The sequence below is a fragment of the Rhinolophus sinicus genome, linkage group LG02 (genome assembly GCF_036562045.2).
Source record: "Rhinolophus sinicus isolate RSC01 linkage group LG02, ASM3656204v1, whole genome shotgun sequence".
Classification (NCBI taxonomy): Eukaryota; Metazoa; Chordata; class Mammalia; order Chiroptera; family Rhinolophidae; genus Rhinolophus; species Rhinolophus sinicus.
Window position 1 is genome coordinate 126,971,957 of NC_133752.1, and position 26,652 is coordinate 126,998,608.

The 26,652-nt window shown below is 34.8% G+C and overlaps 1 protein-coding gene across 2 annotated transcripts; it reads right to left on the reverse strand.

Annotated features, from left to right (window-relative positions):
• Nucleotides 1-5,677: 5,677 nt before the first annotated feature.
• Nucleotides 5,678-25,240, reverse strand: LOC109457963 (uncharacterized). 2 transcript variants are annotated; one of them, XM_074325369.1, is made up of 11 exons: nucleotides 24,954-25,240; nucleotides 23,110-23,157; nucleotides 22,180-22,317; nucleotides 21,631-21,766; nucleotides 20,897-21,154; nucleotides 19,258-19,472; nucleotides 15,847-16,036; nucleotides 15,440-15,742; nucleotides 13,713-13,988; nucleotides 11,520-11,767; nucleotides 5,678-5,857 (listed from the first exon to the last, which is right to left on the reverse strand). In XM_074325369.1, exons 1-11 carry the CDS (start codon nucleotides 25,044-25,046, stop codon nucleotides 5,804-5,806), a joined length of 1,959 nt encoding a protein of 652 aa, XP_074181470.1. In that variant the 5' UTR covers nucleotides 25,047-25,240; the 3' UTR covers nucleotides 5,678-5,803. The 2 variants fall into 2 exon arrangements, with proteins under 2 accessions (XP_074181470.1, XP_074181469.1); XM_074325368.1 differs by lacking the exon at nucleotides 5,678-5,857 and having other exon boundaries at nucleotides 8,210-11,767.
• Between the last annotated feature and the right edge of the window lie 1,412 nt (nucleotides 25,241-26,652).

Genomic DNA, 26,652 nt, shown 5'->3' on the forward strand with positions numbered 1-26,652 from the left:
TTATTGGAATAATTTAGTCTCTAAAATTCAAATTTTGCATGAGATTTTTTTTGTCTCTACCTACATATTGATCTAAGTTTATTAGAATTCAGCTCAGTGGTAGATTTAAACCTGTATCATTGATTCACAGTCCTTTCTATTCTGTTTTTCTGTGACACATATTCCCTGACAAATACAATTAATTTATTATTACCCCATATTCCCATAATATATTTTAGCTCTATTTAGTACATTTATTATTATTCCATCAACTTCCAATTGGATTTGAGGTGGTTTGCAAAGAAAGAGAGGTATAAAAAGACCAAAAATTATCAATATACAGGAAAAGATAGAAGTCAAATTGTAGAGTGGGAAGGGTGAAAAAAAAGTTACCAGCCTTGTGTGGGAAAACACAGTTAAGCCACAACCTCTTTAAACACAAAAAGTATTATTAAACCCAGTAGAACTGAGGAACTTGAGGTCCAAATAGAATCATTATTCATACAGTCACAAAACCAAGAATGGGTAGAGTCAGCCCTTCCTATAGCCCTTCTACTGAAGCATAGTGGTTATAAGAACAGAATATGATATCAGGGAAATGTGGCTTGAAATCTCTGTCTTGTATAAGCTACTGGAATTCTCTAAGCCTCAGTTCCCTCATTTATAAAAAATATGCATCTCATTATGATTGATAGAATAAAGATTGTCATTGAAAATTAAGTGATATAAAGCACAGAAAAGGCTTAGCAAAGTGCCTGACAAAGACCAAGAACTCAATGTGATGATGATAGCAGCAATGATGACAACCTTGGAGGTGGTGTTGGTGACAGAAATAATGACACAACCCAAATCTAAGAGGCAATCTAAGAAGCTTTCATTGATAAAGCAATGAGTTATCATGTTTAAAAATGAAGCCATTTCTCATTTATTTCTGATATTTCTTAGGATGGTCTTTATGAGAGGCGGCAGTGTCATATCAGTTGTAGAGTTAGATACCTGGGTTAAATCTCACCTTCAAAAATGAGTTAGGAACACCTCTAGGCCTCGATCTACATTTTAGGTAATCTGAGGAGATTCAGTGTGGTAACTTAAACACATAGTACCATACTGGTGTACAATAAGTGCTCATTTTTTTACGTTTATTTTCCAGGAATTGATTTGACTGTTGCTGCATTTCCCAGGGAATTCCCTTCCTCCGAATTGCAAATTCTGCGATTAATCCTTCTGTCACACTGCTAGAGCATTAGTACTTGAGCACACATTCATGCACCTATGACCCACAGGGCTCTTTGGAGTGTCCGCATAAGTTCAGGGCAGGCATATGTGTAAATGCTGCCACTAAGGTCAGAAAAGATAAACTGAACCCAAATAATGCAATTGAAAGCACAGTGCCACCTATTTTTGTCACATTTCAAGGCTTTGTTCTTTCATAAAATGTTATAGATATAGGCAAAATATTAGAGAAATATTGAGTTTTCCATGATAGTCCCTTAGGTAGTTTTTTAGAGTACTTTGAACTTTCACAAGGAGTTTGCAATTGATTTTAGTAACAAGTTTTTATACCTAGGCAGGAATAATGTTCTTATTTTCTAACTGAGAATGTTACAGTTTTGCCCAAGGTCATCTAACCAATAAGTGATAGAGGCAGGAATATAACTCAGACACTCTCCGTGTAAATACAGCTCTCCTTCTCCTCAAGCATGTCATAAACCACTTCCATATTCATTCATTTTTAATTAGATAGACTTTAAACACAGCTATTTCCCTTATTTTTAAACATGAAAAGTCAATTACAATTAAATATGAAATGAACTTACAAGTGCTAACCATGAGGGCAGTGGGATGGCTTCTCTTTAGTCCCTTGGTAGTTATGACACTAATTAAAAAGTCAGTCCCTGGAGAAAGGCTATCAAATGTGAATGTCCTACATGGTAAAAAAAAAAGTCACGTATTAAGATATTTAGCTCGGAAACATTTAGAAAACCATTTTCTCACACGACTGGTAGAAAGAATTTTATGTATGTTTTGTTTTTATTGTCTATTATGGAAACAATTTGTTATGTTTAAGCACAAATAGTTAATTAGAAATCATAGCTTCTCACATGGAGAAATTTCATTTAAGTCAAAAAGCATATACTATACATAACAGCATGATGCTATCCTGAAATAATTCATTACCTACTTGCAGAAATAAATTTCATACTGTACATCAGTTATTCTAATCACATTATAGTCCAAAAAGTTTTCTTTTTGCAAAAGTCTTGCAAAGTTTTCTAATTTCTATTTATATTAAACCACTAATATAGCTATCTAAAATATCAATATATAAAATGTTAATCTTGTGTTCCATGTAACTTGTCATGATTTCTTTTCAATATTTTCATACCTTTTTGTGGAGGGCAGGATTTCTTCTTTCATTAAGCTTTCACTAGATATTGAAATAATGAATCCATCCAGAAGACTTCTAGGTGAAGGCCAGCTAACAGTTACTTCATTTGAGTTTCTACTATGGTTCATAAATTCAACTGCACTTGGGGCTGTATCATTTAAAACATACACATAAAATAACATTGTCTACCACACTAAGCACCTTTAAAACAACCCTGAAACACTCTCAAGATGTCCCTGAGTTTCTTTACACTGAGGGTAACCAAGACATTCCTTTTATTCTTCTTTGTAGATGAAAATAGAAAAAAAAACAGCAAGAATCATTTTAAACTTTGAAGTCAATACGATCCCTGTAGTATTGTACTCAATATCACCCTTGTCTCTAAAATGTAGGAAGAAATTATATCTTGGTCTTGTACAACCACGACCCTCAGAAATATTTAATGATTTTTAGGATTCATTCAAACTAAATACCAAATAGTGACAAGGTTAATCAGCAGGAAAGTTAGTTGCAATCTAAATAAGAAATGATTCCCATCTTTCCTGAGGAGAAAGGCTAAATTAAATAGTGTACAATATATATTTTGTTTCCTCTCTAAACTTCTTCCATGTATAAGAAAGGAACAAAATTGCCAATATGTTTCTCTTAATTCCATTGTTGTAACAGAAAAGAATACCAGACATGACCAGTTTCCAAGTATATAAATCACTGTTCCTGTAGCATAAGTGTCAAGAATAACTAAAATAGTTATTTTAGTAGAATAGTTGACAATTTTACTTCACCTAGATGTGAAAACATGCATTTTGCGTACATCCTTCCCAATCATCCTTGATTTCATGTGACTACCTGTAATAAATCACCATCTGCCATTGGAAGTAAGTTGCTAACACTGGAGAAATGGCACTTCATTGTCTGCGTAACTGAACAATGGATAAATTAAATGACAGATGGAGAATCTGGCCAGACTCCAGGCAATCAGCCATCTATTGTCTGGCAATACATACACAAAAGAGATTGTGCTAACCCATAGAAGGAGAAACAGACAAAGAGACCAGAGAGGACACTGCCAGCCCATAAAGAAAATCTGAGAAGAATGTACTATTTACTAAATCTTTCCTAAAAGAACCAAATAAATATTTGAAGACTGAATAACACCTAAAGTGCTTAGACAGGCTGTACCTGTCTGTATTCCTTTTATGTGAGGAGTACTATCTTTAAAACCTTCTTTTTCAGTGCGAATTGAAAAGGTGTACACTGTGGCAGGATCCAGGTGGGAGAATGTCGCTGCTTCTTGCACGACCTTCTGGACCTATCAATCCAAAAGAATAAATTAGCAGGGTTTTTTGTTTTTGTTTTTGTTTTGCTTTGTTTTGTTGTTGTTTTCATTTAAGAAATGCTCCACAATAGAAAACAAGCAAAAAACAAAATCTTAAGGGTTACTAGGGGTTATTCAGTTTCACTACTATCTAATGTAAGAATGCAGTATTACTGGATTCAGCATGAAAGATTCAAGTTTAATTCCTCCAAGAGCCTCTTATAACATACCATAAAAGGAGCAGCACAGTTCATGCATGTGATTTCGTAATGGTGAAAATTCCCATCAGCTCGATTCCAGAGAATTTCTATGGAAGAGTCTGTAACTTTGCCCTCATGGATATTTGATGGTGCTTCCAAACCTATCCAAAACACACAATACACTTAAATTCTGTTTTGGACGTTTTCTAACTGGGTTTTTCTTTTAGTTTATCCCTTTAAAGGGAGAAAAAAAAACACAGTGTGAAAAAAGAGCAATAAAGTATATTAATCAACTATCTCTCTATCCTAATTTAAAATAGTTGTTTACACATACAGTGATACAGCTAATTTTGATGTTGCAGCAAAAATTACATAGGAGCAAACTCACAGAAGCAAATGCAGAATATTCAAAGGAGAAAAAGAGATTAAAGCTCTCTGAAACTATTAGCATAAACCGAAAAGACAACAGAGAGAAAATTTGAGGTCTAGACAAAGTAAAAGAATCCTCTTTGTATTCAATATTGGCTGAAGCTAAAAACAAATTTTAATCTGATAATCTTTAATGGTTATTTTTCAAATTTTAAAGACCCAATCTAGAATAGAAGAAATAAATTATTTCAGAAAAACTGAAAAAATGGCAGCTTTAAACTGTCATCTTATATACTGATATATGTTGCTGACTAATATCACAATATTGATATATTTAGATGATCAAATACTAATTATTTGCAAAAACAAAAACTGTCAAAGAGAATGCTGCCCACGATGATTTATAATATAAGGAAGAGAGGCAAAGAGTAAAGATATAAAAATAATATGAAAATTGTAAGCAAAAATAAAATATAAGTGTATACTGATTATAAATATATTTAAATGCTATTGGAATAATATGATTTGTGACATCAGTTTGGGAGTATTTTATGGAAAAGTTAAACAGTAATGGAAGGATTACAATTTGGGAGGAAGAAGACACATGGTCGTATAATGATATATATGAAGATTTATGGACAGAAAGAGTAAATGATTAAGAAACTGGACATGTTATAGTGGACACTTGAATGCTTTTAGGACTCCATGTGATTTTTGTATGGCATTTATTACTCTGTGCCATTTATTTCTACATCTACTGGATGAATACCTTAGATAAATTACACATTTCCCAAATGTTCAATATTAGTATTTGTAGAATTTTGTAGTAACTTAAAGACAAATCAAAATCAACATGAATTTCAAAATGTAAGTATTGGTATGAACAAGTACAATGTATATTAATTGTAAATGTTCAAAGAGGTAAGGAAAATACACACTAGTTCTTTCCAGACAAATGGCAGCATAGGGGAGAGCAAACATACACTTAGATTATTAATATGTTTTGAAAGACACTCTCAAAACATATAATCTAGTGCCCATAATCTGCCTACAATTAATCACATTCCTCACTCTTGGATTAAGTCATTGAAAATCCTGATTAATACGTAAGCATATTTTTTGTTACTGGATAGATTAAAAAAATTTATGACTTATCAATTTTACAGAGTTAGCGCTATCTGTATATTTGGGCAATAAAAGATCAGGCTCTGTAATGGGGTATTTGCAATTATTTTCAAAGATCTTTGAAAACAATTGCATTAAAATGAACATAGCCTACCAGTTAGAAATGGTACACAAAAATCAAAATCAAGAAAAGGCTTACTCAAGTCCTAAAATACTTACATGTTTTTACTGTAGGCACATAATACATATTACTTAATTTAGTCCCACTGATGACGGAAACCAAAAAATTATATTCTGTCCCTGGGGTTAAATTGTCAACAGTTATTTTACTGTCATGTTTTAAAGGCCTCGTTACATTGGGCCCTCCTTCAGTTACAATATGTATGCCGTCAAACACTCCAATATCAGGCATTTGAACAAATAAAATTATAGAGGTACTGTAACTTTCATAAGGGATAACAATCTGGACTGGTTTGGGCCCTGAAAGATAAAAAGAGAGATTTATAATTAGTTTTTTTGTTTCTTTTTAATTTCAAGCATATTTCTCTATATTTTGTCTAGCATGTTCTAGAATTTGTGAAAATAGTAAATGTCTGTGCATTAAACTTATGTTTACCATGTCAGTGTTAGAGAAATAAGGTGGATATTTTAACAGACCGTATGTACATATATATTGGAAGTACATAATTAACTTTCACTTTTTGATTTTCAGTAAGTCTCAAAAAACATAATTTGAGATTTTCCAATTTTGTAATCTTTTAATTTGTTTCTTAAACAAATACTTTTGAGAACCTATATACAAGAATGAGTACTTAAATAAAACAAATAAGGCCAGGGTCCTGCTTTCAAAGAGTTCCCAATCTCAGGAAAGAGATGTACAAATCACTAACTAGAAACCAAATGGTCAGAGCCAAGCTGGTAATACGAACAAAAGCTATTGAGAAGAGAATAACAATTCTAGCAGAGATAATTGGGGAAGTCTTTCCAGAGTCAATGTTTTATTTGAGTCTTAAAGGATAGTACAAGTTTACCAGAAAGAGTGTGCGTGAGGTGGGCAAAGTAGTGAGAAGGGAATTCTAGGCAAAGAGAATGTACGACCAAGGCATGGAAACCAAAAAGGCCATCATCATGTGTTTGGGACTGTCACGTTCTTTGTGCTCTTTACTAGCAGGGTGTCTTTGACAAGTTGCTCAGTCACTCTGTGCTTTGGTTTCCTCATTCCTAAAATGCGAAGGAGACTAGTACCTATTTTGCAGGGTCATTGTGATGATTAAATGAGAGACAGTATTGTACATAAAGTGCTTAGAGCTGTGCCAGGCACACGCTCAGGGAGTGTGAGGAAAGGGGACAGGGCACGGAAGGGCCACCTGTGAGGCTGGATCCTGAGAGGCTTTGCATGCCATGCTATGCATGTCAGCCTTTATCCTGTAGGGATTTTCAGCTGACATTTCATTTCATTTTTAGGAACACAGTTCTGGCAAGAGCTTAGAGGAAGGATTCATTTACATTTTACACTCTCCCTGACCTCTTTTAAAGAGGTTTATTGTACCTCAGTTCTCTACTGTACTATTTAGAGCAGATTGGAAATTTCAGACAACTTCTATTCACATTATTTCTTCCTGAGGTCAATTTTAATTTCAATTCTGTGGGTTATTGGGAGACTACCCAGTATATCTTTAGGTGAGTCTTGCTTTCAAGTAGATATCTTCTTCTAAAATATACATTCTGAGAAGTACTTTTTCCCCCAGAGAATAATTAGATGGCCTTTTCAGTTTTATTGGTGACATCTGGTTTCATGCAATGGAACTTGTTCTAAGTCACTGTTAAATATTTGATATGATTCTGCTACTTTACCCAGAGCCAGTACTGTATAAAAGGATTTTAGCACACACCTATAATTAGCATTCTGGAACATAAAATCTGTGCAATATCTCCATCAATTCATTCAGCTGTAACATATAACTTTCTTGCCACTTCTATTCTTGATGGGTATGAGAAAATGTTCAATATACCAACAATAAATAAATAAAAAATTCCATATGGTATACTACTGGGTTTCAAGGCATGTTTACCATGTTTTTCCTTTTCCAGTTATATTATGTTAACTGTTCTTTTTCTGTCCATCTCTAATCATGTATTTTGTAGGTTTCCTCTTTAAATTTCTTCCAGTTCTCTTTAGTTACAAAACTTTTACAGCTTTGTAACTACAGCTTTTCCAAGGCTAGGGTGACATCCCACAAGAATCCAATCCATCTGTATCTGTGGGCAGTGATCTGTGAAAGCTTCTAAATGTGCCTTGAGCAGGAAGTAATGATCTGGGGACTGAAAATGAGTGACCAGTGTAGTCATGGAAACAATTCACTTCTATTCTCTTGGGTGCCGAAGACATTTTCTAAGGAGAGACAAGGTTTTAAGTAGGCAGAGTCTAATTTAGGTTTTAAAAGTATATCGAGTCAGTGACATTCCCTCCAGTGAGTAAATGCAGGGTTTTCCATCAATTATTCCATTTGTCTAGGAAAACAGAGCTAGTGGCATTAATGCATGGCACATTAAAGTAGAGGGTCATCACCGCTAGAAAGATGTAGAATCTAATAAAGCTCTTTCTTCTCTTCAAAACTATATCCAGGACCTCTGGAAACTTAAGTTGGAGAAGATTTCACTTTTAAAAAATGGAAGATATTGCAATATTTTGGGGACTTCTGATGGGTCTCCGCCACTGTGACTATGACTTCTATCCTTATCCATTTGCCTGCAAAAGTTCTTTCACAAGTGGTAGCACTGAGGACTATATATATATCAGTTGTTTTCAATATGAGATAAAGAGAATAAGGCCAAATTCAAGGGCTTTTATTATAGACAAGGTATTGAATAAGGTCTCAGGGATGCCCAGTCTATTTTAAAATTTATTCTATATGAAGAGGGAAAAAGAAAACACAAATACAGCTCCTCTTCCCTCAAAAAAACTTGGATACAGTTCATTCCTCCAACAAAGAGAGACTACATAGACAGATGGGACAGCTTCACTTCCTGCCAAGGATGGCCATAGTTAAACGGCACCACTCCACTCCTTTAGAGAAATAAAAATCACAACACTCTCATAGTACTTGCTTGGTGTTGGAGCCCTTAAATTACAGTAACTTCATAAATAGGTAAAATTATTAACTTTCCCATTTTAGGGAGAAGAAAACTGAGGACTGAAAAGCTTGAATGACTTCCCAAAGGATGTAAACTGATGATTGCAGAGCTGGAATTCGAACCTAGGTGATCCAGTTCCCTGGTCTGTGCTTGAAAGTACTGCCTTTTCCCAAAGGCACATTTTATGGTTCGAGGTGCACAACAATAACTGAAAATCAAGATTTGCTAGTTATTTTCAGAATAATTTAGAGAGATAAACAGATATGTTTTGAATGGTAAAGGGAAACAAATGAACGTATAAATTTCATTGCCTTCTACATGTCTGTAAAAGCTCATTAAAAGGAAAGTGCCCCTCTATGCTTGATTGCTTCAAAGTGTATGGGAGAGAGAAAAATAGGACATGGTGAATAACAGTTAACAAATATTTGCGGAATGAATGCATGGAAAGTATTCATTTCTACCTATGCACCTTGGAATAGGTAATATTGGCTTTATTTAATATTTGTTTTATAATCTCGAGACTGGTACAAATGATGGATGATAAATAATCTGCTGATGCCAAAAGTGATTGTCAAGCTTAAGAACTGAATAGAAAGGCCAATAGGATTATAAGAAATAGTGGAATGCTTGAAGGAACTAGATAATTCACCAGAAGGAAAGAAACTATAGACACCAGGAACACCTAATGGTTGTTTCCAAACATTTGATGGCCCTTCATATGAATCCGGGAGTAGATTTGCTCTGTGATGCTCTGGAGAACAGATGTGACCCCGAAATAGAGGAAAATTACTGGGATGCATTATAAAATGATCAGGGGCATTACGCTAGGAATTGCATATCAGATCAGCAAGATCTCTGTCCCACCTTCAAACACCAATATTCTATTATTCTTCCTAAAATTTATGTTAATTCATGTTTTATCCTGTTTTCCCCAAAATAAGACCTAATTAGAAAATTGGAGCTGACTGTCCGGCTAGGTCTTATTTTCGGGGAAACATGGTAGCAACCATGTTGGATAACAGATTTACAAATAAGCATTCAAATTAAATAAAGTTAAGAACTGGGCTTACACCTAAAGATACAGAGCTGAAAATTTTTTCAAAAGAAATCACTAAAAAAGAGAGGTAAAAATTTTGTTTTTTTGATGACAGATGTATTGAAATATACTAAGTTCCCTCAAGTCAAAGAAGAATAGGAGTGTAGAGCTAGAAGCCAACTTTAAAATGTATTCAATGATCTAAATTTTTAAGAGAGAAGACTTAGGCACCGAGACAATATGAGGACACTCCAACCTCATACTGCTAATAACTGCCAGATGTCAGACAACAGTTCATTTCCCATCTATGCATTTTTATTTTAGTACTTCTATTCTGCCAATAAATATTTGTTGGGTTGTTTAGTAGGTATGAAATAATTCTTTTTAGCAATATCTTTCTTAGTAGTTTTCTTTTTAATAATTTACCTACAATCATTATCTTCTGCTAGGTTTTCTCAGAAATGTAAGTATGAGAGTGCCATACGTGAATTCAGTTTTAGTCTTTGGAGGATAAAATGGGAAGATTCAATGCTGTTTGAGTGTGGACACTGCTGGTATGTAACTTTTTTAGACCAATTCATTTTTTTCCACCAGGCTTCCCTTATTGTTAGCCAAAAAGCCCACACAGTCCATGATCTTTCCTCTGCAGAGTCACCACTATCCACTCAAATTGCTCAAGTCAAAACCCAAAGTTTCTCCCCTGCTTTATTCACCACAAGCACTCTGACATTAAAGCTGGGACCGCCTACTTCCATAATACAAACTGTATCTACTACTATCCATCTGCACTTGCCATCTCGTCCACCATAATCTTTTGCCTAGATTCTACAATATTGTCTTACCCAGTTTCCCTGCCCCTTTACAAATCATTCTTTGCACATAGCCACAGGTGAATTTGTATAACATAGGTCACATTATTACTCACCAGCATAAAACTCTCAATGGCCTCCCGATGCCTTGTAAAGAAACTCAAAAGCATGGGCTACACGCTCTTTGTGATCTGGCCTCTGACCACCTCTCCAATATCATTTCCTACTACCCTCTCCCTCTTCATTTGATAACACACATTCTGGTCTTTTTGGTCTCAGATACATCAAGCTCTTTCCTGTTTTATAGCCTTCATACCTGAAATACCCTTCCACGATTTTATTCCACTCTGGCTCCTGTTTTACACTTTAAGCCTCCATTCAAATGTAACTCTTTCTATTATAGCTTACTTACAGCAGAACCCTCTATCCCTCTTCAATTACTTTCAGTCACATAACTTTGCTCTTTCCCCCCTTAAAGTTTATCACAACTTAGAAATACATATAATTATGTTTTCATTCATTTATTTTCTTTTCACTTTTTGTCTTTCTCCCTCCTTAATAGATTTTCGACAATTACTTATTGAGTGAATTAATCTTATTTGAGAAAGGACATAGAAATTTTTTTGTTTGCTTTGCCCTAATCCTTTCATATACTGTCACTATTTCCTTCCACCATGCTATAGCATGCCTTTGTTGATAAAATAATTATTATAAACACTAATATAGCTATGTGTCAGGTACTGTTCTAAGTCCTTACATTTACGAGTATTAAATCAGCTATTCTCAGGGAATCCCAGGAAATACATACTATTATTTTCTCCCATTTTATAAGTATGGAAACTGAAGCATAAACAAGTTGAGCACATTGTTCAGGGTTATTCAAATAGTTGAACCCAGATTCAAACCTAAGTAGGATGGCTTTAGGATCAAGTTCTTCATCATAAACAATGCTGCCTTTCTATAAGCAGGGAACATTGCCAGGATAAAAGGGATACAAATTACTCGAGGCTACCATTAGATAAAGCACACCAACAATCTGCTTAAAGGTACAACCTACTACCAGAGGGCTCTAGAGAGAATATGTTATAGTGCCCCAGATCAGCAAATATATGTTAAGAATGCAAAGTATTTGATTCTCACTTAGAGTTTGTTGAATAGTTACCAGTTCACTCAAGTTCCTATTAACCACAGTTGCCATTCCAATGTCATATGTCATTCCAGGGATTAAATTATCAATCTTGAATCTGTTAGCACCCTTTACAGAAAGATTCATGACTTCTCTTTTATCTGGTATTGATCTGATTTGAATGTAAACTTCGTGGCCATCTTGTGGGGATTCCCACTCAAGCACTATGCTGTCCTCTCCCACATCTTCAGGCTTAACATAAACTTTCTGAGGTGGATTAATACCTTAGAAAAACAGACAAATAGATAAATCAATATCTCAGTTTATTGTTAGCAGTACTCATTCTATTGAGCAAAAATATCTCGTTTCAATATCAATCAGTTCTGAAAGGAAATTTAACAAATCCTGACGTCACCATGTCTTGAAAAGGACTCAGTATTGGAGGAAATGTGTCTTGTTATTATTAGGTTGGTGTAAAAGTAATTACAGTTTAAAAGATAAAAAGATAATTGCAAAAACCACAATTACTTTTGCACCAACCTAATACTATGCAAGATTTACCAATATGATTAAGCACGTACATTATACATAAAGGAAAAATAGAAAGTATTTAGCAAATTTTTCAGTTTTAAGAGTTCCATCAGAGTAATGTTCCAATTATTGAGATTATTCAGTCTTTTATCAAATATACATGGGCACCTACTATGTACCAGTCATTCTCCTAGGCACGTAGCGTGCATCAATAAAAAATAACAAAGGTCACAGCCTCATGGAGTTTATATTCTAATGGGTGGAAATAGACAAATAAACAATATATATAACAAATGTGTATATTATGTAGTACTTTAGATATGATAAGTGCTAAGGAAAAACATAAACCAAAATGAGGGAAATCAGGAGTGTGATGGCTGTAGGGAGGAAGTTGTGGTACTAAATAAGGAATTCAGGGCAAGTATCTTTGAAAAGATCAGATTTTTGAGCAAAACACTTGAAGAAGATGAATAACTTAGGCATGCAGATTTCTGAAAGCAGAGAATTCTTGGATTGTTGTGTCTGTGTATAGTTGATATACATAGCAAATGACCCAAAATTAAATGCACAAACTGACATGTACCTTTTTCCCATCCTTCTATGAAACAAATAAATAGATACGATAGTTACATAACATGTGAGATTTTAATATTACTTCAAAATTACTGGATCTGTGAGAAATCCTCCAAGTCTACCTGTCAGTTAAAAATGAGAGCAACTTCTTAAAGTGTAAGGGACTCAATTGAGCATTTATCAATTGAAGGATGCTTAGCTTGAGCTTAGGAAGGAAAAAACATGTGCTATCTAGTATCCAATCAGAAAAATACTTCAGTTAGGATTTGCAACACTGAATACATGTATGTTAAACATTTGCTTTGAGTAAGCATTAAATATCTTTGCTTATTATTATTTTCAAAGACTCCCAAGTATATCCAGTAAGTATGAGAAGGTTAATCAATCTATGGCTATGCTCATGCAGGTTTTCTACCTCAACTCTGGTGTGTTAAATTTTAGCTGGTGAAATTTCAATCAAAGAACTTTGCATGTAGACGTGTTAAATATACACACAAACAATACATACATTATACACAGGGCTATACTGCCAAAAGGTGCTTTGTTATGTTCTGTTTCATACATTAGTGTTTTATATTTTCAAAAACTAATGACTTATCTTAAGAGGATAAACAGAGTGCTTAAATAAAAGATCAATGACTTTAATGATTATGTTCTAGACAAGGATTCAAAAACTGCCATGTGGAGGAGAGTGATTAGAAATGAATTGGCCAAAGTCCTGGGATGAGACTGCCCCCTAGAGGTCAACTCATAACACTGAGTGAGAAAATGAAGAACAAAGTAAAACTGATCAAATGCGCAGAACTGTTTGTTGGATCTAGGGTTATTAAAGAACACTGGGTGAACTAATCTCCATATTTTATGATCATTTATTTTCTAGCCAAGGCTATGATAAGGAAGATGTCTTCTAAGAATTCTGGTAAGAGTTTAAATCTAAATGAATTAGTATTTAGAATCCACGCTTAAATTTGTGATTCAACATTCAAACATATATTCAACTGTGAGTATTTGTACCTATAAAGGATTGACATAATTAAATTTCATCAAAATAATATTCCAACATATGCATTTTATATTTTTAATTAAAGGGCAACATTTTTAATTAAATTTTTAATTAAAAGTCACCTGTAATGGCTGAAATAGGTTTCTCAAAGCAGCTTAAAGTTCCTCTTTCCGCTACACTGAATAGATAGATCAAATAATGATGGAAAGATTTGAGATTTCTAATTGTTGTTGACATGTTGAGTTTTGCAACAGACACCTCTTCGGATTTATTGTTTTCAACATCCAAAATAGTCACAAGATAATGGTGAAAAGACACAGGATCTGGAGAATCCCAGTGTAAAAATATTTCTGTTGGGGTCACATGAGTAACTGTGAAATTTTGGGCTGATAATGGGCCTGTGAGATAAAAATATCAGAAAAATACATGATATTAGTGGTATGGTTTGGCAGAATAATATCTCACTTCTCAGTACTTCCATAATACTCTAATTTGAAAAGAACAACTGGGTTTGAGTCCCAGCTCTTCCACTTTCTAGCTCCGCACCCTGAGTAAACTACTTACTCTCTTTGAGCCTCACTATTCTTGACTATAAAATGGGAATTATAGTAGTAGCTGCCTCATAAAATTATTGTGAAGGTTAAATAAGAAATATAAAGCACTTGGCACAGTGTGTGACACATGTTATTGTTCAATCATCATCATCATTATTATTACAAGCACCACATGTATGTCGTTTACCTCTTCTGTCTCGTCAGACTACATATCACACACTCTTCATCCTATCATCACCAGAACTCAGGCACTCATCTTCTTACAGAAATATGTCCCCTCTACAAACCATTTCAGCCAGCGCCAGTGATATTCCTAGCTAATCCCTGCAGATTAATTTTCTTAACACAGCACCTTGCACATGACTGCCACAAACCCATGTCCATTCCCTGCCCTCCCAACATACACATTCTTCTTAATTCTTTCTTTAGAAGCAATATCTCAAGAGTTAAAATAAGACCATCTGGGTTCCTGTTTGGCTCTGCTATTTATTAAAGCATGTTACTCTAGTCAGTTTACTTAACCTTTCTGAAGCCCAGTTTTCTCTAGTTACTCCGAGTTGAGGTGAGAACTGAGTGAGAAGGTAAAGCAAGTCTTAAAAACTATAGTCTTAATGGATTTCCATTTCTTCTAAGGTCAAGTCCAACCATCTGAGACAGAGACCCCCAGCACTCCCAAATCTGCCACTACCTACCTCTCAAACTGATTTTACCCTTATGCCCAAGGAAACCGTCTCCAGTTAGTCTGCATTATTCTTTCCCCACAAATTCATATCTCCAGACATTTGCTCATGTTTTTCTTCCTTCAAGTTTGAGTCTAAGCCTCTCGTTTACACAAGTCTTGCCCAGGCACCCACTCTCTGAATTCTAGAAAGTATTTATTAAATGCACCACCAGTAGGAATTGCAGCTTATATTTTGCTATAGAGTTTTGTTTCCATTTATTTTTATTCCTTACTAATTCTCTCCATTGTAATACTCTTAAAGTCCAGACACACATGTCTGTTTATCTCTTGCTATTACCACATATCAAAAATTCATTTCCACAGAAATTTATTATCTACTATGGACTGGGCACCAGCCTAGCTGGTGCAATAAGACTAATAAAATATAGTACCTTATGAGTTTATAATTTAACAGGAAATCCAAACACATACACAGATTCATAGTAATGTAAAACTGGTAAAATTGCAGGTATGCCCCTAGTGTTATGAGAAAACACCAGAAACTCAGGAAATACCTATTAATGATGATACTAAATACTTGAAAAATTACAATTTCAATTGTCTTGTAACTTACGTGTTTCAACAATGAATACTGGACTTAACGTGGTTTTTGCCTCCCATTCATTTATGGCAAAGAGCAAAAATCTGTAAACATGGCCAGGAGATAGTTGGGTAATTGATTTTTCCGTAGTATTTGGGGGCAAGCTCTCAAAATATTGTTTTGTATAATCTAAATAATATTTAACGATAATTTTATATCCTAGTTGCACCCACTTATTCAAATTATTCCAACCACTCAAATTATTCCAACTAAATACAACTTCAGTTGTTCCAACATCCTTTATATAGATCAAAAGGTTTTCCTGCAGAGAAGGTGCTGAAAGAAGCATAAAAAAAATTTTTAATTAAAAACTACAATTCTATTTTTAAAATAATAAAAGAATGAGATGTATATATAAGAATACTAATAAAAATAATTACATTCATATTTGCAAATATATGGCAATGGAACATAACAGAAAAACCTTGCAAAAAAATAGTTTGAACCAGTTGCATTTTGCTGTAAGATGTAGCAGTCTGTTTCATTCTTGGGTAACAGTGGAAAAGAAAAGATTTCATTTTTCTTAAGGCCAAAAGATGTCCCATCTGTCCATGTGAGATGACCTTCTTTCTGTAATAAAATGTACAAATGAAGCCAATTTAAAGGGAAAGTGTCGTATCTTCAAATAAGTGTATTTGAAAATTTTTATCAATCACACCTGTATTATAAAATTTTCTAAGATTGTTAAATCATCAACCAGTTTAATACATTTATGTAGATTTCCTTATTGATAAAGATTCTGAGCTGGAAACAGAGTTCACTTTCATTTACTTGTTAGCCATAGCTCTAAGCCTCTATTTTCTCATCTGTATAATGGGTATAATAATAGACTCTACATCTTAAGTTGTTGTGAAGATTAAAAAGGGAGTACATGTAAAGGGTTCAACACAATGCCAGGCACAGACCCATTACTTATTAGATATTATTTTAATTCAAGTCATGAAATAAGTCGTATGCATCAGGAGAGGATATTACTTTTCTGCTAAGGGATGTCACTGGTGAATGTAACCAACCTCAATTCTCACAAGTAATGAACGTATCTCTACATAGTCATGTGGCTACCCCCTTGAAAGGGGTAGTAGGAAAAGTACAAGCTTTGACAAACCTTATATTTTGACCTGTATTCTAATCAATATTTCTACCACTAAGCTATTCTTGGACCAATGCTAACCTGTTAGGAACTAAAGTTTTTTCCCTGTACAATGGAGATGTCATAACTACTTTGCATGGTTGTCAACAGTTTTAGAGAGCGTGTATGCAAAACACCAGGCCCATAATAGTTGCTCATAAAAGAAATAAAATTCTTAAGAGATAATGAGCGTTATAAAAACAGAGACTATGTCTGTATTGTGATTATCATGCCATCCCAGCATCAAGCACAGCTCCAAGCTAGTTGCATAGATAAGAGTTAAAGAGAAGTGCTCCCTCTAAACATTTTAAAGAGATTTAAAAAAATGCATCCCAATTCCACCTAACGGATAGAAGAATATTTTTTCCTCAAAGACTCTGCTTTATTGCATACGTGGTGCTGCAGTTTTAAAAACAAAGGCTCAAGAGGAGTATATTCAAGCAGTTAGGGCATAAGTATTAGTGAGACAGATATAAGTTCAAGGTCTGGTATGCCTATTCATTACCTATGTGACCCAGGAACTTTCTGAGCTCCATTTTCCTTATCCATAAAATGAGAATAATGAGAATATCTACCTCATAAGGTTGTTGTGAGAACTAAATTGAGTGTTACCTATATAACCCTCACAAAGTGTAACACAGAGACTATTAACCTTTCATTCAGTAAGGTCTTGCTGAATGCCGGGCCCTAACTGAAGCTAGGAATGCACTGATGAACAAGACAATCAATCCTTGAAGTCCAGTAACAAACTCGCACTTGTTCAGCATGAGTGAAAGAGCTGATGACTTTCTCAGCCAACCACAGGGATCATAACCCCGCAGGTAACCTGGATGTCAACCTCAAGAGACCAGCTTAATGCAGAGGTCCCGGAGGACAGTGGTTAAGAGCAGAATGATGTGTGTCCACGTGGACAAGTTAACTCCGTGTGCTCCAGTCTCCTTGTACGTCATACAAGTACAAGCAAAGCACACAGAATGGTACTTAGTACTTAGGAGACACTATAGGACTTAGCTACTACCACAAATAAAATTTTTATATTTACTTTGATGTTTCATTTACCTCCCAAGTTATTTTTAAGTGTCTTGAAAGCAGAGACTGTATCTTAAACACTTTTGAGGAATTCATGGCAACCATGAGGATGCCTTGAGAGCCTCTTTGGCTATCGTGACCATATTACCTGGACCTTTTACCACAAACCAGTAGCCATAACTCTGGGAAGAGAACATTTCATTTAAACAGTTTATAACAATCATGCTAACAGCAGGAAACAATTATATGTGCATTAACTGGTATACTTTGAAAGAGACTGAAATGCTGGGGAGGGGGCGGTGCTTCTGAGATGTCTGAAAGGAACTGTGAGTTGAGGAATCTTTATCAGAACTTCTTTCTCTGCCTATTAAAAGATAAAGTGAGCTCAAAAAGAGGATGAAAATGTAATTACAGATTGCCAATAATTTTCCCCAGGCTTATGCAAAGTTCCAGAGAAAAACTGGTATCGAACTGATAGAATTTGCCTTGGGTCACTACTGATCAGGGTATCTCATGGAGAACAGATTTATTTTTGAGGAGCAGGAAATAAAATTAAATGGATCATCAGGAAAAAAAAACCATAAACTAGTCAGAGATAATTGGGTTAGGTCTTGTGTTTCCCTACAAAATGCTGACCAAAATGAAATTTCATGAGATATCGCATAGCATTAAGAAAAATGGAGAAAAATGTCACACACTCCTTTTCACTGGTATTGAGTAAAATCTTCAGATCCTTCTGTGCTCTTTTAGTAAAATTGAACTTCATAAGCCTGGATGTGTGGAGTGAAAGGAATAAAGTGGAGAAGAAGTCCATGTTTTCAGGTTCATCTTATTGTGTTATTCACAGAGGTGAGCAATAGAGGAAGTGGAGCAGGTTTGGTGGGAAGATGACAAGTCAGTCTGGGCAATGTTGATGTGTCTGTGGAAAATTCCAGAAGGGATAATCAGAAAAAAGTTAGACAGGTGTCTGGAGCTCGTAAGAAGAAAGTGAGGCAGACAATATTTGAGAACCATTGGTTTGGGCGATAAGTGAAGAAATGGATGAGATCACTCAAATGAATTTAAGAGGGGGTCTGGGGAAGACCAAAGTAAAGCAAAATTAGGTAAAGAAATAGATGCTTACAAAAGAGATCAAAGTGAGGAAAGGACGAATAAGCACAGGCGGAGGATGTTTAGAACAGCAAAAATACTCTTTTAAGATATCAAAATGATGGATACATGTCATTATATATTTGCCCAAACCTATACAATATACAATGCCAAGAGTGAATGTAAACTAATGCAAACTATGAACTTTGGGTGTTTATGATGTATCCATGTAGGTTTTTCAGTTGTAACAAATGTACCACTCTGGACTTGATAGTGGGGGAGGCTATTCATGTGTAGAGGCATGGGTAATCTCTGCACCTTCCCTTCAGTTTTGCTATGAACCTATAACTGTTTCAAAAAAAGAGGAGGTGGAGAGAAAGAGAATGGAAAAATAGAAAAAGAGAAACAGTGTCTGGCTTATAACAAATACTCAGTAAATATTTACTGAATGAAGGAAGGAATAAATGAATAAATGATGAATGAATGAACATAGGTAAAATAGTATTGTTTATCACAATATATGCATTTCTTTACATTTACTGACCTTCAAATCATTAAGACCAGTCCATATTATTATTTGATTCTTTGACCTGAGATGTGAAAATATAAATTTTTTTTCTTCTTCATTTTTTATATCCACAAGGTGTGCAGAATTTTGGGATAACTTACAATGTTGCTGGGCTACATTCCACGGCTTACTCTCTTTGCTAATTCTGTAACAGTTCTTTTTTAATGCTATCCATCCTTGGGAACATGAACCTGCCAAAAGCAAAATGATTTGTTAAAGTCAGTAATAACATTTCATAATTATATTTCTTAACATCTCTGGAAGCTAATTGTGAAAACCTCATCGTATTAATTGTGCACTTGCCCTGTATTTCTTCCAAATCAATAAAAGTGCTAACGCTGTTATTATTCAAGTAGTAAATGAATTATGACTGATTAGAATAGTTGTTTTAAGTAGCTATAAGAATTAATTAAGAAGAATTATTGTCTAGTTATAACTTAATAAAAACAAAAAAACACAGATGTTTTTCTTTTTTCGAAGTTACTTTAGGTTGACTTTTCTGTCCTTTATTCTTATACTGATAGAAACATTTTAAAGTATATTTCAGAGGATTAGACATAATGCTTGCTAGGAATTCTGTTTTCTGCTGCTTGACTTCACCTTCTAGGGGAAATAAAAAAAAAAAAAAAAATGGATGGCTGCTTAGCCTTTTGCTCCAAGATTGAATAACACACTAGAAAGACTGAGGAAAATCAGCCTGTTCAGAGTAGGTATTGTACTTTAACTCTTGTTCATGCTTCATCAGTGCCTCAACCCACCATATTAGGAAGATATGAGAAGGATCTTTTGAAGAAACTGTTGTCTTGTTTTTTCACAGGGGAAGATGAAGACGGAGGATGGGGTGAGGGAGTGCTTTAAGTACTTTATTGTCTTTTTCTTACTATTCAAGTGTTTCTCCACTTCACTTGTAAAAATACATTGTGATTCACTGACTATTCTTAGAGGTATTAAAATGGGACTCAGCCCATCACAGAGAGTATATTGCCCTCTTAGCTACCTATGACTATATCCTCTTCTCATATCTGTTCCCACCATGTGGGGGAAGGAAGTGGAACTAGAAAGACACACACAAAAATAAACACACTCCCTTTCCCCTTAGAGTATTCCAAATTTTGGTCACATCTGATCAGGATGAGTAATGGAGAAGCTTAAAATAGGATGAAAGACTGATATTTTTATATTAGATTTTAATGTACCTTTTAATATCTGAAAATGAGACTGTTCATTGATACTTTAGTCACCTAAAAAGTTATGGAATTTATAGGAACCACTGCCAGAGTTAAAGAGAACCCACTTCGTGCAGTTTAAAAGAAGTGGTGGTAGGGAAATATAGTTGGTTCTTACCTTTGTACTGCTAAATCCAGCTTGTCCACTAAATTAGTCACATACCAGAATGATATAATTAGAAAAAGGGGACTATGCTAATTCACCTATAAGTAGTTACTTTTTAAAAGAGCAAGATAACTGCCAATTTATCTACAAAATATGTAACACATATATTAATATATATAATATATAAAATATATTAATATATTATGTATAATATGTTATTAATTAATAATGTAAATTAATATATAATTAATGTCTAGAAATAATGAACGAAATATCTATATACCTGTTTCAACTTGAACATCCAGTCTCTGAAGTATATTTATAAAATCGAAATGCAACTGTTTAAATTCAAAAGTAAAAATATATAAAGTGGCAGGTTTCAAATCATCCCACTCATAAACAATGACATTATTTTGCATAATTTGTGAAGAATTATTAAGAGATATTGACACTGAAATGTCATTCAAAGATAGCACACTCCAGTTAAAAGAAACACTTGTACTTGTTGCTATTGTTTTAATATTTCTAGTTGAGATTCCCCCTAAAAAAAAATCATAGAGAATAATTAGTATGTTTTCAAACAAAACTGAATGAAACACAAAGGATATTGAATTACGAAAGATTCACCATGCAGGGAAAATATTATCAACTATAAAATATTGTCTAGACTATATGGAAGTTTCTTGTACACTATTTAGAATGATTGAATTGGATTTCAAATCCACATTATAATATTTTTTAGAATAATCTGGATTACACTTAACATTTCCACTATACTTATCTATTTAAATGATCACACATTAAATGCCAAAACTGAAAATGTTATTCTTAACTTAGTTTGCAATTTCCTTTAAATATTGAAATTTACATTATATTTTAAGAACAGACTACTATTATCATGATGTGATTTTTCAACTGCTATTACATACCTATTAATCACTGTAAAATTCAAATTATCTGGTGTTTTCCCTTCTATAATTAGGTAATATAGCTGAACAACATACACATATAACTTACGAGTTTGAAATGACTTTTCACTTAAAATTTGTCCATATTTTATGGACTGTATAATAATGTGATAGTCTTCATTTTCTTCTAGTGTTATTATTGATTTTGGAAGTATTTGTGGGTCTGCAGGAATGCTTTTGACATTCTGTAAATAATGAGATACATCTGCATAAGAAATGTTTACTAATTCTCTGTCAGATACATTAACAGTTTGAATATTGTAAATCTCCTTCATAAGAAACAGCTTTTCTAATATGGAATCTAAACATACACATAAAATATCTATTTTACATAAAATTGTTATTTTTAAATAACTACTGTCTGTGTAGTATACAAATTCTAAAAAGGAAGATACATAATTGTTCCTATGAAAAAGTTAAGTATTGTTTTGATCAACTACTTATTAAAGATACTTCATAAAATGCTAACATTTTATATATTAATAAAATAAAATAAATCACAATAACTATAAAGTTCTTATTTCTGATGTGGCATTTAGTTACAACAAATTTACACTGTGCTTACTTTTCATCAAAGCCCAAAAAAATGAGGCCTTACTTTTTGAGCAAAATTATTAACACGTTGGTATTTTAAAAAATAAAATTCAGGATCGCCTCCTTTAGGAAATTCTTCCCATTCAATAAGAATTGTTGTTGTTTGTTTATTTACTGGTATATAATAAAAACTTTTTGAGATCTGAAATGGGAAAGAAAAATAATGGTGAAATAATAAAAATGAATTCTCGGTTATTATTTTATGAGCAAATTTACAAAAATCAAACCTAAAATGTGTAAAATTATAATTGAAAAATATTTCAGCAATATTGATTCCTACACATGAATTAAATAATATCCATTGGATACTCTATTTGTAAACATAATTTTGAAAATAACTTAAGAAAGGGAAGTAAAATAAGAGCAAGGAAATTTAAGATCCATGTTTCTCAAACTAGGAAACACCATATTCCCAGGGTGAACATGGAGAAGGAAGAGACTCAAAGTCATAGGAAAAACACAGCACACCCTCTTGGTATGTCAGTTGTATACTTTGATCATAATGGCTACAAAACTGAATTAATTCACAAACATTCTTAAAAATATGTTTGCAATGAAAATAAATTTGAGTACAAAATGTTTGAGTCATTTTAGAGCCTTGGTTCAAAGACAGGTGAAGAAAATGTTACCAATTGAGGCAAAAGAAACCATAGGCTCAGAGGCCTCCTATGTTCCCTAGATGACATGTCTTTCACCAAATTCTTCTCCCCACTAATTATCCCCAATATAATTTGTAAGCAGTGAAAACAGATGCCATCTATACGCACAAATTTGACAGTACCTAGCAAAGAAAATTTTTCATAGGTAATAAACCTAATGTTTAATGTTATGTCTCTTAACACACCCCTTATTTTCCAAAATAGATAAATGCAATGCAATAGTATCTGGTCCATTAATTAATTATTCCTAAAAGGGCACACTCAAAATGTCTTACCTTAACAGCATATTGTATCCAAAACAGCAGAATAATTGATTTCTCCATCTGGAAAATAAAACATATTCAGTTCAATCAAACATGTATAGTCTGATTCACTACTAAACTATTGGACATTATGTGGTGTGTATGTATCGCTTTAATGTTATGTCTTTCAATTTATACTGATTGCTCATCCAATTGAATGTTAAGACATTATTAATAAGTAGATGCTTCATGATATTCTCCACCTAATAAAATTGGAAACATCAGTGCTTTCCAACAAACAACAAAATAATTTGCTTCTAGAAGCTGCTATAATTAAATATAAAGGAGGTGCTAAAAATAAAATCAGGCAATTACATTGCATTATATGAAACTATTTAACCTTAACGGGTGGAAATCTACAACACCTACACGCTGCTTCTCTGTTGGAAGTAATTCCTCACATTTTATCATCATGAAAAATATTTCAATATACTGTTGATGAAACTGAAACTTAAATGGGTAAAACATTCGAAATCCCTTTCAATTTATTTTTAAAATGAATTCATCTAAAAAGCTTGTGTAGCGTTTCCTAGGAACCTAGAGTGTCTGGGGACCTAAGAGGTTTTTATGTTAAATTTAAGATATACAGGGGGGAAAAAGAAAAATCTGTACTTAAAATATGTATTTCTAAAACTGCAAAAAAAAAAAAATGTCATTTTAATAGTAAACAGGTACCCGGATCAACTTCAAAACTCTCTAAAGCCCACTCTAAAGCAGGTTTCATCCTACAAAAATCTTTAATTGTAATAAAGCAAGTGTTCAGATAAAATGTGCCCCGTTGTTATAAAAAGAAATACTTAATCATTCAGTCTGCAGACTCCACAAAACTGCAAAGCTTTAACCTTGTTCCTTTTTCTTAGCAAAAATGTTCTAACTCGGGGTCGTGGTATTATACCCCCCACCCCCCCCAAAAAAATAACTAAGTGTAATGTAGAATTTCAAAGGCTTGTGTACAATAATAAGAATATCAAAGGGGAAAGATCGCTCCCGCTGCCTGTTCTTCAAGCCCCAAGTCCCGACTCAGATTCAGTGGTGAGTGACAGGATTTGCACCCAGGAGTAGACAAACATAGCAGCTGCCCGAGGCGCGCTATTCTAGAAACAGTCCTGAGAAGCCAACTTTTAAACGTTGGAGCGAAGAACAGATAAAGGAAAGAACTGGGGGTGGGAGCGGGGTGGGTGTTAAAAATGGTTAGACTAGTGGGGGAAGGAGGAAAGAGCAGAAACCTGGCAGTCACAGCGCGAGGAGTGCGCCCCTGAGCAGCGTGCGGGTGCCAGGCGCCCCTGCAATCCGCGGGGACACGAGCGGACCCCGACCCGGGGCAGCACCGCTCGTGCCTTGCTAATTTCTCGCGCCGACTTGCAGCGCGCGGTGACAGGGTCCCCGAGGCGCGGAGCCCGCGCAGAAGCCCGCGGTCGCAGCCCACTCGCGGCCTGCCTGTGTGCTTCCTCCTCCCGGCTCCTCTACGCGCGCCTTCGCTCTGCTCCGCCCTTCCCGCCACTGTTCTGGTGGGTTTTCTTCCCGTCGGTGGTGCCCTCTTCCTCGGTCGGGTTAATTAAGTGAAGGTCTCCATGGCAACGGTAAGCAGCCGGAAGGGAGAGAAGTGGGAGGCGAGTCCCAAAACACTGATATATCTGTGGAGGAGAATTACACTCCACATGGAGGAAGGGAGGAAAGGATAAAGCATTGAAGGAGAATGCGTGGGAAACATTGGCTTCTCATGAAAAAGAAACAGAAGTCGACCCTGTCGCTAGCCCTAGTTGGGCAAAGTTTTAAGTCCATCCACGGGGCTACTATGCACGAAGCCACATTCTTACCTTGTTCAAATGTCGTGTACTTTGTGTTCTGCAGCATTTGACAGTGTTGATGGAACCCTTCCTCCTTCCTGAGAACCTTTCCTCAGTTGACATCACCCTCACCGGGTTCTTCCATCGTCTTAGTCCACATCATCCTCTGATATTTCCAATTTAAAATTTGGCTTGAGCCCTGGTGCCTTTCTTCAATCTGGGTTATTTCATTCACCTTTGTGTTTTCAGTCATCTTCAAGACTACCAATCACTTCGTCTTGGATCTCATTTCGTTCTGGGGCTTCAGAGCGGTATTTACAGCCCCCACTCCACCTGGCTATTCCCCACAAGCAACTCAAAACCATCTTTCCAAAACTAAATTCACGACCTTTCCTCTCCCAGTCCTTCCTAAGCAGAGGGTTGGCCAACCAAACAAACAAAATCACCTACTCTGCACTCCGAGATCCTTTCCCTCACTATGCATAGATAACTTGTCCTCAAAAATCCCTTTGATTTCTACTTCTAAAGCATCTCTTAGGGTGATTACTTCCTGTCTGTTCCCACAGCCATGGGCTTAATTGGAAACCTTAATTATCTCTCTCGCTGGAAAGTATGTGCTATGTTTAAGTGTGAGAACCTCAGATCAGATCCTATTGCTTCATTTACTAGCTGAGCATCTCTCTGAAAAGTTGGTTGTGGTCAAAAGTAAGATTGTAGAGTGCTCAGTAAAGTAGAAATACTTTACAATAAAGTGACAACTAGTATTGGTTCACTGGGATTACTGCCTGTAAACTCATACTTGGACTATGTCTCCTTGTCTGACATCCCAATCTCTCCTACACATTATCTAGTGTGATCTTTCTGAAATACACAAAAAGCCCATTCTGACTCTTGGTTGCTTACAGTGTACCTACATCTGACCAAGTTCACTTTTCAACATCACCTCTCTCCTCTCCTCCTTGGCACCCTAACTTATACTCTCAGTGAAGTAACAGGCCATAAACGTTTACACCTCTGTTTTCCTATAGAACTTTATTTATATTGTAACACAAAAGTTTACTTTCTATGTATTTATGTCCTCCCAGGTTAGGAACTCCATGATATCACAGACTATATCTTAATTCAAGCACAGTTATAGATATGAACTATACATATGTTGCTTAAATTCCTGAGGGTTCTACATAACTTTTGTCCTTAAAAGTGGAAAGTGTCAAGGCAATATATCACAAAATGATTTCACTGTCAGTGAATTAGCTTTTAGTCTTTGGGAAATAGGATCAAATTAAAAATCCACCACTGTTAACTAAATTGGTGTGGTAATCACTTTGCAATATATACGTATAAGTATATCAAATCATATTGTACACCTTAAACTTCTACAATGTTATATGTCAATTATATCTCATTAAAACCAGGGAAAAAAGAAAAATCAGGAAACTGCTCATAATGAATGAAGAATCCATTAAGGATTATTGAATAAAGTACATATATTTCAATATGGCTTTTTTTGTCATATATTTGCTTTGCAAACAATGGCATTTTAAATAAGCAGCCATCATAACACTACGACTTTCTGTAGCTTACATCAATCTCTCTATTAGGTCAATAAACTTGGTAGCACCTTAATCAATATGGTTTCCTTCAAAACCTCTCCTTCCTAAGGAGATATCCTATGAAATAGTGTGACCTTATTCCTGCCTTACCCTTTTATTTGGCCTAGGAATTTAGG

What these genes read in the sequence shown, in the direction of transcription:
- LOC109457963 (XM_074325368.1), bottom strand. Translation starts at nt 25,046, where the DNA reads ATGTCAACTGAGGAAAGGTTCTCAGGAAGGAGGAAGGGTTCCATCAAC. An exon ending in GTACACGACATTTGAACAAG is followed by an intron (nt 23,158 to 24,953) that starts GTAAGAATGTGG and finishes TTTATTTTCCAG; the next exon opens with ATGGAGAAATCAATTATTCT. An exon ending in GGATGTTCAAGTTGAAACAG is followed by an intron (nt 19,473 to 20,896) that starts GTATATAGATAT and finishes TGCTTTTGGCAG; the next exon opens with GTTCATGTTCCCAAGGATGG.